This window comes from Protopterus annectens, chromosome 6.part0 (assembly GCF_019279795.1).
Source record: "Protopterus annectens isolate FY-2018-M chromosome 6.part0, PAN1.0, whole genome shotgun sequence".
Lineage (NCBI taxonomy): Eukaryota > Metazoa > Chordata > Ceratodontiformes > Protopteridae > Protopterus > Protopterus annectens.
Genome location: NC_056737.1, coordinates 1,547,572,535 through 1,547,586,366, shown reverse-complemented (window position 1 = coordinate 1,547,586,366; position 13,832 = coordinate 1,547,572,535). Strand labels below are relative to the sequence as shown.

Below are 13,832 nucleotides of genomic sequence, written 5' to 3'. Positions count from 1 at the left end.
AAAAAGAACGTAGTAACTGACATGGTGCTAGACATGCAAAATCTAAATTTAAAGAAACAAAAACATTGTTTTTTGCATGGGAGCAAAACCCCTATTCCCGCCACATGCCCTGCTAATTATATACACTAAATGAGATCGCAAAACATGGGATAAGGATAAATTTTCCAACCCCTGGATTTGTGCAATCTCGCACACCTATCTGGTAATCTGCCTAGCTGACCACATGCAGTTGGACAGATAGCTGTTGACCTAACACACACCTGACCTATTCACTAGCAACCCTACATATACATATATGTGTGTGTGTGTGTTTATGTGTACATAGATAGATACATGTATATATAGATACATAGATATATAAATTAGATAAAGATCATATATAGATACATACACACATACGTGTGTGTATGTGGGTGTGTGTATGTATGTATGTGTGTATATATATATATATATATATATATATATATATATATATATATATATATATATATATACACACCTATGGATCTTTTGTTCAATAGTCCAAATCCACCATCACCGAACACACTTTAATGAAAGAACTTTCACCGAAAAAGCTCTTTCGCTAAAGTGTGTTAAAAAATAAATAAATAAAATCTACTTTTACGCAGGGGGCAAGCCCCCCCCCTGCGTCCCCACACCCCCCCAATTTAATATTCTCACTCTGACATCGCACTACAGTGGGGAAAAGGGAATTTTCCCTTATCCGCACCGTAGTACGGCCGGCACAATAGGCATACTTACGCGAAAATGCTGCTTCGGTGAAAAGCATTTTCATGTAAGCATGCCTGCACAGTCGCGATTCGGTAAAAAGTGCGTTTGTGCAAGAGTCCTATACATACACACGCACACACACACACATATATATATATATATATATATATATATATATATATCAAAATGTAAAAGGTCACACAGACAAACCAATTAGTAGAAATTACAAGGAAACCCTATCCATGCTACAGTTTTCACAGTGTGATACCTTAAACCTCCAGTAAAAGAGGCCCATGGGATATATGCAAATGACCCCTTAAGGATACCAAGTGTTTCAGCTATATGGCTTCTGAATGTCTGTGACTTTTTCTTTTTTAAGTCTTTACAGTCGGATTCAGGCATCTGAATCTGTCCATAAAGACTTAAAGGAAAAAGCAAAAAGTTTGAGAAGCACAACAGAGAAACAGGATCTGCATGATGCTACAGAATGCCTGGATGACTGTAAATTCTTATTAGGATTTAGATTATTAAGATTTTATATCTTTATAAGGGGGCCTCCATGGATTATAATAACCTTTAGAATAAACTAACAGCACCAACTGCAGTGGCAATTTCACAGGCTTAGAATCATTTTCAAACCTGTCTGAAGAAGTCTGTTAATAAGCAAGACAAAAGTGTTCTACCTACTTATGTACACTCTACAAAAAGTTCACTAGTGTTGATTTGTTGTTCTGGATTTTAATAAAGTGGTCACTGCGTGAATTTACTGGGACTCGGTGTTTCCATACTAAGTGGTTCATATTGAAGTATTTAGTAAATGGTTTGTTCCACTACAAAGCGTCCTTAAATTGTTTATGTTTTGAATATATTTGTTTTAATAAATTTATGCTACTCGACATAAACTAGCATACACTGTAGGATGGTACCTGTTACATCTCCTGAGTTTAAGGTCACAGGAGAAACACTTTGCTGACATCTCTAAAGGACAGGAAGGGAACTGTTGTTGGTGCTACATTATTCAGCTATACCCATTATCCTGCAGTAAATGCTATATCCCTAACAAATGGCACACTGCTACAGTCAAAGCCATAAAGGGAGAGCAACTACAGACCCTGGGAACTATTGCCCCATTAGCCTGACAAGCCTGGGATGCAACGCTATGGAGTGCATCATGATGGACCTGCTTAACAATGATAGAGGCAATCTCCAAACTCTTGACCCCACACAGTTTGTCTTTGTCAAGGGGAGATCCTGTCTGCTGAACCTGGTTGACTTCGAGGCAGTCACCAAGGCTGTGGATGAGGGTAAGGCAGTGCCATACAGCCTACCTCGACCTAGCCAAGGCCTTTAATACCATTCCTCACTCAGGTATCATTGATAAACTCACCAAATTAGGCATCAATCCTTACATCACTAGGTGGGTTGAAAATTGGCTCACAGACAGGACCCACAGAGTGAAAGCTGTGGATTCCAAGTCAGACTGTAAATCAGTCACGAGTGGAGTCCCACAGGGCTCGGTCCTGGGCCCTCTCCTGTTTGGCATCTACTTCTCAGAACTCCTGGCCAACACAGAAGGACTCTGGCTGACCAAGTTCACTGATGACTGCAAGCTAGGAGTCATTATCAACTCCCCAAGTGATGCAGACATCCTACAAAAGGGCCTCTCTGAGACCAGTAACTGGTGTTGGAACCGTAGCCTGAAGCTTAATGCCAAAAAATGCGTTATCATCCCCTTTGGAAAATCTCAGTTCCTACAAATTACCACATTGATGGGAGCCCACTGAACACTGAAGAGGCCATAAGAGATCTGGGCACCCAGGTCGACAGCCACCTCACCTTCGACCACCACATTGCCACTGTGGTCAGAAAGTCCTTCTACGTGGCACATCTTATAACCAAAGGTTTCGCTTCCAGGAAGAAAGAGGTCATTATCCCTCATTAGACCAATCATCGAATATAACGCACTGTTTGACATGTACCTACAACACCTACAACAGCTGGAGGCGCCACAAAAGTACCTCACAAAAATAATCCTAGGTCTTAAACACCTGTCCTACATGGACAGACTCAAGAAACTTCAGCTTTTCTCAGTCTCTTATCGTCTATTTAGAGGTGATATCTGCTTGGCTTACAAAGCCATGTCTGACCCAGCCCTACTTGAAATGCTACACCTAAAGAAATCCCAATCCTCCCACACCACACGCTCCAGGTTCATCTACCAAAGACTGCCCATACTCTGGAATAAGCTTCCCATTCATGTCAAGCAGAGCACCTCATTGGCTCTCTTCAAGAGAAATCTTGACAAGTGGATGGGTAACAGAAAGTTCACTCCAGGGATCTTTCCAGTTGTACTACTGGATATGGACACTGTGAACTAACATCGGGTGGCATGGTGCCTGGGCAATTTTTTGGGGGGCTAGGCTTGTAAAGGCTCCAGGGCTATTAGCTTAGTACACACCTAAGAACAGGAATTCCAAAAAACTGCTGCACAGATAATTGGAGGCCTGGATGTTACATAAAACACATCTGATATACTACTGTGGGGCTTCAAACATCAAGACTACAACAGAATGACACAACTGCTATACATATAATGGAAGCACAGCTTCAAGCTAAATAAAAGAAAATGTACAATAACAGTAATGTCTGAAATACATAGCTCATATTTTAACATCAGAGGGAATGAAGCCTAATAACAGAAAATATCAGCAGGCATTAGACAGGTTTCTAGGAATGGTGCAGTATCCTGCAAAGTTTGTACTTAAAATGTCTGAGATAGCTATGCTTCAAAACGCTGTCATAGCAAGCACTAGCCTGGTAATGGCGCTGTGCACAAGAACTAAATTTGCAAAATGCTAAAAAAGTACTTAAATAAGTACCAACATTAAAACACCATGATATAAATATTCTGGTTGGGTTGAAAGCAAATGCCAGTCAAAATGGCACAGAACCTGTGCCCCTGTAAGAGAGAAAGGGCCACTTGCCTCTGGGGGTTGAGGGTTTTTACTGATGAAGAAATTACATATGCTCAACGAGAAAAATGGTCAATAACTGTGTATGGCTGTGAGAAACACTCCAAAAGCATGTCTATGGCAAAGAGGTTCAATGCTACAATACTGATGGCACTTCCCTAACAGTACCCCCCCCCCCATAGTAAGGGACTTAGGTTGTCAGTAACCTCAACTTTGATCATCACGTGTCCAATCCATGGTGGTGAGAAAATCTTTCAACATGGCACAACCTGGGAGCAAGGGCACAGCATCCAGATATAAGAAGATCATAGTGCCACTATACATAATCAGGTACAATGCACACTTCCACATGTACCTGACCAGGCATTTGCAACAGCTGGAGAGGCCAGAGGTTCCTCACTAAAAGAATACAGGGTATAAATGAGATGTCCTATAAGGACTACCTCAAAGCCCTGTCCCTATATTTGGTCTCCTACAGACTACAGAGAAGTGATCTATGCCTAACCTACAAGACATTCTCCAATCTGTCCCTGATGGATCTGCTACACATTTGAAAAACAATCACTAGAATGGCTCGATTACAGGATCTTAACCTCATCTATGACAAATAAAACATGTTGGAGGGACAGATATGTATCTCAGAGATTATTGCTTTTCTGGAACATACTCCCCATTTATGTGAAGCAAAGCTCTTCCCTAAACCTACTCAAGCACAACATGGATTAATGGATGGCTAATTGGAAAATCACCCCTAACTTGTTGACTGTGTCCCTTATTGGCAGGGGCAGCTTGTAGATGCCCTAAATCCTACTCAGTTGGCATTGATAAATAGGAAAATTAAAACATGAATGGCTAGGCTTAAAAAGGATCTAGGGTTGTTAGCCTAGTAGCCTTCTATAATCCTAAGTAGAAACAAATCAAAAAAGTCTTGCAAACCATATTCACAAACTCATTTTATAAGGTATTTCCAATATTGCAAAGAATGCTATTTAATCTACATATGTACAATCTGAAAGTGAAACTTATATCATGTACGGAACTGAACACAGCAGATTTGTTAAGCACAGTATATTCACCAGAAAAGCTTTAAAAAAACTGTTAAGAATAACTACATATTCTTTGCGTAATTCTGTAGTTACCAATGACAAACAATAAAAAAACTGAAGAGATGCATGAACATTTTAGAAATGCAGTTACTAAAATAGATTACAATATGAGCAAAGCCAAAGCATTAACTAATCATTAATGAAAGAAATGCAGTATTTTTTTTCAAAGGACAAATGAGCTGTGTCAAAGGTTTATGTTCGAAGATGGCAGAACAATACTGCCCAATTAGCTGAACACACAAATGCCTGACAAAATATACAAATCATATCTAGGAACAGTAAAGTGTTAAAAAAAATTCAAGATTGTACAATGTACTGGCCATGAATGTCAACTGAAATATAACAAAGCACTACAGGGCTGTGTCATATGCTGTGAGACAGCAACAACAATCCAAAGGTAACAATGCTATCATACTCCATGCCGAGTCATCTGTTGAGCAGAGTGGGCACAAACGTGTTGCACTTCAAAGAAGCTACGAATCTTACACTAGAGTATTATTAGCATTCAAAGTACTATGTACACTGACATACTTATCTGCATATGTGAATTTTGCATTGAAGTTTCTGTTTTCAAGATAGTGGCTACCTGATGTCCCATCTAACAAAAGACCACAATACAAAAGTCAGAAAATTCAGAGGAATACATAAGAGTTTTGCACAAGTGGGAATTCTGACATACAATGTCCACTCCACACTTCTTTCAGCTGTTCCCATTAAGGGATGCCACAGCGGATCATCTGTTTCCATTTCTTCCTGTCCACTGCATCACACCAACCACCTGCATGTCCTCTCTCACCACATCCATAAACCTTATCTTAGGCCTTCCTCTTACCTGGCAACTCCATCCTTAGCATCCTTCTCCTAATATACCCAGCATCCCTCCTCAGCACGTCCAAACCAAATGAATCTCACTGCTCTGGCTTTGTCTTCAAACTGTCCAACCTGAGCTGACTCTCTAATATACAGATTCCTATTCCTGTCCAACCTCTTCACACCCACTGCAAATCTTAACATCTTTAACTCTGCCACCTCCATCTCTGACTCCTGTCTTTTCATCAATTTGACCATCTCCAACCCATATAACAAACATCTGGTCTCACTACCCTCTTGTAGGCCTTCCCTTTCACCCCTACTGGTACCAGTCTGTCACAAATCACTCCTGACACTCTTCACCACCCACAAATGTCCACTCCACACTATTCATATTTAATCCAAACAGTGAAAATTCTCATGAGAAAGAGTTGCAGCAACACGTATGAGGACTGTCACCTCAACAGCTTTGGAGTACAAGAATATTCCATTTGCAGGGATTCAATCTCTCACTAGCTCAAACTGCTAATGGGCAGAAGGATGAAAGGCAGATCACTTCATTATATCATAGTTTATCAGTGTGTGTTCTACATCTTTTCTGGACAGCAAACATTGTGCTAAAGCAATAGTAGAGATTTTACTAATTTTGTGTTAACAAGTTCTTGTTTTATTGCCAAAGGAGTAAACACTTTCATAAACAGCAGCATATGCGAATGTTTAAACTGTGAAAAAAAGACTGAAGTACTACAGACTGTCACCCGTCTGGCTTTCAATGCTTTACATAGTTATAGCATTTGTAAAAGAAGGGATGGAAAAGGATTACCGGACAAAGACTATAATACATATCTTACAGGTAGGGGAGATAAGGAGCATCGCTAGACTACTCTGCGGTACTCAATACTAATTTATCAGGAGTGAAAGAGCAAACTCCAAAATGACCACAGGTTACCATCCTCATCACAACAGCATAAGCTCAGGAAACTATAGAAAGGATTTATTTAATTAAATGATACACACACAAAAACTCACAATATGCTTTCTGAAGTGTATGCAAAATCAGATTAGGTTTTAAAGGTATAACAAGTACTATCCACGCACATGATACATCAGATCACGATTAATATTTATTATTAAAACATTATAACAGAAACAAATGAATACATTTTGATAAAACCATTTTCAAATCATTCTAAAATATATACATTACTATCTCAAAACTCAAATAAATAAGGTAAAAGCAGACATCATAAAATGACTCAGTAATCCAACAAACCGACCAGCACCATGACTGTAGAAACGTTTTTATTGAACCAAGCAACTGTGCAGATAAAAGCACTTACCGCTTTCATCCACTAACATTGTTGGGCATCATCGAGTGTAAATTAATTAACACAATCCACTCCATTTTTATATATATATATATCTAAAACCACACCCCCTTTAATTAACTATGTCAATCACAATAAAACATTCAATTGAATAAAAAGTATGTGCATATATATATATATATATATATATATATATATATATATATATATATATATATATATATATAGATAGTGATTATATCTAAAGTTGTATATAAAATATATAAATACATTGTGACATGAAAATACTTCATACAATTATGTTACTGTGCCAAATGTGTATACATATAAAAATATAAAATATAATTATATATATAAATAATGTGTAAAATATAAATATATAATATAATATATAGATTTTACAATGTTTATGTAAAATATATAGAGTGTATAAACATTCCTACATAATAAAAGTTCATATACAATGTGATTTGTATTTTAAAATACTGGAAATAGTAATATGTTCATTTATACCAGGTAGCTTGGATGTATCCAGTCTAAGTTGCCACAAACATTCTTTAACTTCCAGTAAGGTCTTATTGTCACCTCACTTGTCATTGTGTGGGACACGATCAATGACAAAAAATAAAAACTTTTTGAAGTCTCTATATTTCAAATTATGTGAATAAAGTGCATTAACAGTTTATTTTATTTCTTATGTCCCTGACATGCTCTAGTATCCTAGACCTTAACTTCCTAATGGTTTTACCCACATAGAATGTGGAGCAGCTTAGACAGGTAGCAATGTATATGACCATTTTGGTGTTGCAGTTGCAATAACCTGGACATCTAACAGTTCTTCCACAGTTTTGCACCGTAACATAAGGTCCATCATTAATGTATTCACATATGCTACACAAGCCACATTTACTCATCCTAAATCTCTTGTATGTAATCAAATCCATATCCATTTCCAATATTTCCTTCAAGTTCTTACCCCTACTGTGTATAAAATCAGGTTCATTACCTATAATACCTTTTAATTCAGTTGTAAAAATACTAAGCCAAGTCCCTTTTAAAATTACCTTAATTTTGCCCATCATGTCATTACAGGGGGAGTATCATGGCCCTTGTTTTATCTGTTTTAATATCTTCGGTACCATCTTTACTGTCTGTAGGGAGGCCTTCCTTTAAAATGGGTTTAAACACAGTGTTTCTTTTCCCCTCCACTTCCTTGCTTATTTTTAAAAGAATATCTCGAGGGTATCCTCTTTCAATAAACATATCAATCAATTTTGTGATTTCTACATTGTAAATGTAGTCATCACTAATTAATCTCGAAAGTCTACCATCTGCCCTTTCATAATGTTTTTCTTTTGAAAATATGGATGGCAATTATTAAAATGTAAAAAGGAATTGGAAAAAAGTCTTTTTGCGGTGAAAAGTCTTTTTGCTGTGAATATTGGACTGCAAGGTACCATTTTCCTTGTATAATAAGATGTCCAAATATTCACATCTATCTGTGTAAATTTTACTAGTAAACTTCAGGAATGAGGTTGTTGATTCAATATAATCAACAAAATTCTTAACTTCTTCTATTGGTCCTTTCCAAAAAATTAAAATGTCATCCAAAAAACGCAAGTATAGGGCAATGTTGGACTTAAACTGGGATTTGAACACTGTTTGTGTTTCCCATTCAGCCAATACTAAGTTAGCATAAATGGGATCACATCTAGCTCCCAAAGCCACTCCATTGCTATGTTTAAAAAACTCCCCTTCAAACTTAATGAAATTATTTAATAAAACTATTTCCATTAATTCCACCATCGGTTTGCGTCTGACCGTGTACATCCCACCATACTTCATGAGACTGTTGTCAAACATACTCAGACCTTCCTGATGTGGGATAATAGAAAATAAATTAATAACAGCTATAGTTATCATTAGATATTCATCATCTACCAAAGTATCTTTTATAACATCCAAACAGTGCCAGGAATCCCTTAGAACATGGGGTAACTGTTTTAATGTGTGTTTACAATAAAAATCCACAAATTATGCCACAGCTTCTGTCTTTGAGCCCTTTGCAGAAACTATAGGGCGAAAAGTGGATCATTCATGTTCTTGTGGATTTTTGGGATCCCAAAGATGGAGGGAATGATAGATGGCTCAACCATGAGATAATCATATCATAATCCATCTTCTCAATCAGTCCCTCCATCAAGAAATCATAAAGTTGCCAATCTACCTTCGTGTAGGCTTTGTATACCTCGAATTTTGAAACCCTAACGTAAGTAAGATGTAACCCTAAGCACACCCTTAATTTCCTGTACTATATCCAAGCCTTTGTCCATGCTAAAATGTGAACTTATACTTATCATCCAAAGTTTTCAACAAGTGTCAGTGATCCACACTGTCAGAGGCACTACTATAATTCAAGAAAACACAACAAACAAGAAAACAACACAAACTCAACCAAGTTCAAACAACTCCTTGGGGACCACCTAACTAACTGGCACTGCTCATGTACTTCCCCCTGGCTAAACTTAAGTAGATGCTCTCAGCCAAATACTCTCCCCTCAACTGTATTAAGTTACTTCTGCAAAACTTTACATAGTATGCAAAAACTGTGAGGATCAAATCTGCTATAAATAAAATATCTTGATATATTAATATTTGTAGCCAAACCAAACACATTTGTATGTAACTTCATAAAATGCAAGAACTTTATTTTGTATACAATGTACCTAAAGAATGCTAATCTGTTTTCTTTCTTGTAACTAATGCTTATAAATTTCATGTTATTACTTTGTCTTATATTTCACTGCACTGCTTTTCTTTCTCTGTGGAGCTTTTCTCTCTGGGCCTCTGATGAAAATGTGCTATTAGCCCAGTCGGACTATCCCGGTAACCAAATGTTAAATAAATACGCATTTCCTCTTCAGCTGCCTCTTGACATTCTCCCAAAATTACAGACTACTATATTTGCTGACATGCTTTCCTTACAAGAAAACTGAAGAATGTCTCTATGATACATCACAGCAACATAACTGTCACTTAGCAGCTAAAAAGAATGAAAATAAACAACAAGCAGAATATGCTGCTTCAGTTATAAGTACAAATTATATCACAAACTCCAGCAGACAGATACTAGAACAATGAATATGGTATTCAGGAAATGACAACTATGGAAATACCTGCTTTCACAATATCAAATGTCAACATGTGTACATTAAAAAAGACTGATCTGACTGCAGTTCTGATTTGAAGTTCCACTTAAGAACACAGCTAGCCTTACACCATGTGCAGAACAGCGCACATTTTTAAAAATTATTTTTGTGCAATGCACACCACTCAACTGTTAAGAATTTTGCAGAATGTCCAGATTTTTGTCCATTATTTTTGGTCTACCCCTCACAATGTTTGTGTTTTTCTGGCAAATCAGTGGGGACAAAAGTAATATTAATAAATAATGACAAATAGAGTTTCAGACTTCATATCTTTCAGAAAATACATGCCAAAGCAAAACAAATGATATTTTGGTAGTTTTCTAAGTTTATAAAAGTGGTATTTAAAATCTGTCCCTGATTTTGAGACTTTGCTCCTATACTATTTTGGCTTTTTCCAGAATTCTTGTGCTAAGAGTTTGAGAGGTATGATCAACGACATGCACTGGAATTAAAAGACACAGTTCATGTCATATTCACCATAGTTTTTGTTTTATTAATATACAGATTTTGATAAACACCTTTTTAAAAAAATGGATGGCATTTTTTTTATTTTAAGTCTGTAAATTTCAGCAAGCATACATTATCTGTGGTGGGGTGGGGGGAGGTGGCACTCTTGCAGGGAGAGCTAAAGTCTGGAGGATGTTGCATGCATTAATGTACAGATTGTACAATTCCAGAAATTCTGGTTAGGCCCCTGGTGCAAGTGGTACTAAGCTTGGAGTCTAGAAAACTGACAAATGTAACATGAAACAAGGTCTTCAAAGTATTTTTCTGATTCAGTTTTTATTGACATACATTCAGTACTCTTCCATATTCTATATTTTACCTTGATGTACTTTGGGTTTTTTTTCTTTGAAGCATATTCACAGTTTGTGTATTCAAGGTTAGTGGTCTGCAATGAAGACAGAAAAAAATGATCAGTATAGAGAAAGTGAAACACTTAATAAATCCTAACATTTGCTATATGATAAAAGAACTTTCTGCTGTCTATAAATGTACTGCAGGGCCTTCATCTTTAGCAAACCAGTTCTACATTACCTCAATCTATTACAAAAACTCACAAAAATTTTGAGTAGCTACCAGAAATACAGGTTATGATGGAATGCATTGTAACACCAAAATCTTTGAGACGGTCTCAGCCAGAAGGTAAACATTTATCGGAATGAATATACACCACATTTTACTGCTGAAACATAGATAAAGAATATGACTTCAGAACTAGCATCTAAGCATGAGGCATTGGAGGCTTCATGCAGAATCAACAAGAAGGGAGCCTCACCATTTCTCTACCTGTTAACAGTAAACAGTGATGTATACAGGGGAGCCCGCAGGATTTTTTGCAAGGGGGTGCAAACCCAAACCCCTGCAGACAGCCATTCCAGTGTCCCATTACTTGGCTATTTCTCCCCAACTGCCATAAACACTGTTCAAAACTCTTAGTGTGCATACTATTTTACACTTTATTTCTACAATGATTACAGATATTTGGATTTAATTTGCAACTTTTATTTCAAATTTTATAGCACAAACTCTGATAGACATTTGCCAAACAAAGCACAACAGTCTCACAATGAAAACAGACTGACCATTAAAACTTCTCTGCCTTTGAAACTCACATTCACTGAAACAGCACTGAAACTCGCATTCAAAGAAAATGCATTTGGCCAGTGGTGGATAAAGTTTACCTTAGGGCTGTTTTTATTACCATAGGCCCCTTACATACATATAGATATATATACATAAAGACCATGCAAACATACATGTTTTTTCACCTTCCTGATTGTATTAAAATACATTCATTGTATAATACAGAACACTTGATAAGAGTGTGTTTTAAATTTGTTTTGAACATTTTTCCAGTAAGCAATGAAACAAGAGGCATGAACCAATAATAACAAATATGCCCGATTCAGCACATTTCCATCATAAAGGTCTACTCAAACATCTGTCATTACAATCTGCCAATATCGGTAATCATGCACAATCTCTGCAGAAGTAAAAGTCATCTAAATAATTCCACATTAAAGAGATCTGTAACTAATGAAGATGTTGTCGCTAGCGAACAACTTTATATTTCATTGTTTCATCTACAAATAAAAGTGCCCACTGCCCTTGAAGAATAAATTGCCTATGTTACATTAGAAAATAAGCTGGTAATATTGCAATAGGGAATGGATAGCAAACTGATAATAGGTTCATAGTTACTAGGTATCTCCTCCAAAGGAGGACATACTCAAGACTGCAGCATCCACTCCCTTTAAAGAACAACACAGTACAGTGTCAGCAATTCATCTACATATTGTTAGAGTAGAACACACAGCCTTCTGCATCAAAAGCAAGTATACTACCTGTTGTGCTACTAACAATGCCTTTAAATACTTTTGCACAGAATTTATATCACTTGCTAAACAGCTGCGCATTGCAAACAGAGTTGGCATAAGCAGTAATACACTTCTTTTCCCCTGAAGCACTCAGCTTCTTGTAAAATGCACTTGACACTCAACTCTATTTCTCAACTTTGCAGCACAAGAAATCTGGAAAAAGCCAAATTTTATGGAGTGGGGGGTGGGGGGAACAAAGGCCCAAAACTAGGAGCATATTTTAAACATTGCTTGTATAATCTTAGAATGTTACTTGAATAAAATGTTTTGTGTTACCATGTGTTTCTTGAAAGATAGGAAGACTGAAACTTAAATGACTATCATTACTTAGTGAATTCAGTCCTCACTGATATGCCAGAAAACCACACATTTTAAGAGGAACAGCCCCAAAGTATAAGCCAAAGATAAGCTATGGACTTAACCTCTTGAATCACCAGTGGTGGTACGGTTACAGAACTCAGGCTTGTGTTCCTTGTACCAAAGGTACAAGGTATGAGCCTAAGTAACACTAACCACTAGGTATCCCTAACTTGGGCATTTCACACACACACACACACACACACACACACACACACACACACACACACACACACACACACACACACACACACCAACCTGCGACCAACCAACCTGCAACCCCACACACACCCAGCGACCAACCAACCTGCAACCCCACACACACCCAGCGACCAACCAACCTGCATTCACACACACACACACAGCAACCAACCTGCAATCCAACACGCACACACACACACAGAAACCAACCATCCAACCTGCAGTCCCACCCACAACGACCAACCAACCTGCAATCACACACACACACACACACACACACACATTCACACTCACACACATGCACGCACACCAACCTGCAAATCCTTGTGAATCATCTCCTTACAGCAACCTGCAATCTTTGTGAATCATCGGCAGCAATGAATGCCCCTTACTGCAACAACCTGCAATCCTTGTGAATCATCGGCAGCAATGAACACCACTTACAGCAACCTGAATAACCAACCTGCAACCCTAGTGAATCATCTCCTTATAGCAACCTGCAATCCTAGTGAATCATCTCCTTACAGCAACCTGCAATCCTTGCGAATCATCGGCTGCAATGAACGCCCCTTACAGCAGCAACCTGCAATCCTTGCGAATCATCGGCAGCAATGAATGCCCCTTACAGCAACCTGAATAAAACTGTTAAGCAGCAATGAACAGATTTCTTTTATTTCCATGAATGTTAAATTTCACGCTTACAGATGGAAAGGAAGGATGTGAAAGGACGGACGTC

General features: G+C 37.6%; 1 protein-coding gene across 1 annotated transcript in view; it reads right to left on the bottom strand.

Annotated features, from left to right (window-relative positions):
* The window catches only part of LOC122804000 (extended synaptotagmin-3-like), a 1,677,117-nt gene that overhangs the window by 577,766 nt on the left and 1,085,519 nt on the right, over positions 1-13,832 (bottom strand). Inside the window, exon 11 of the mRNA XM_044073681.1 lies at positions 10,984-11,049. Within this exon, the coding sequence (XP_043929616.1) occupies positions 10,984-11,049 (66 nt within the window). The remainder of the gene's footprint in view (positions 1-10,983; positions 11,050-13,832) is intronic.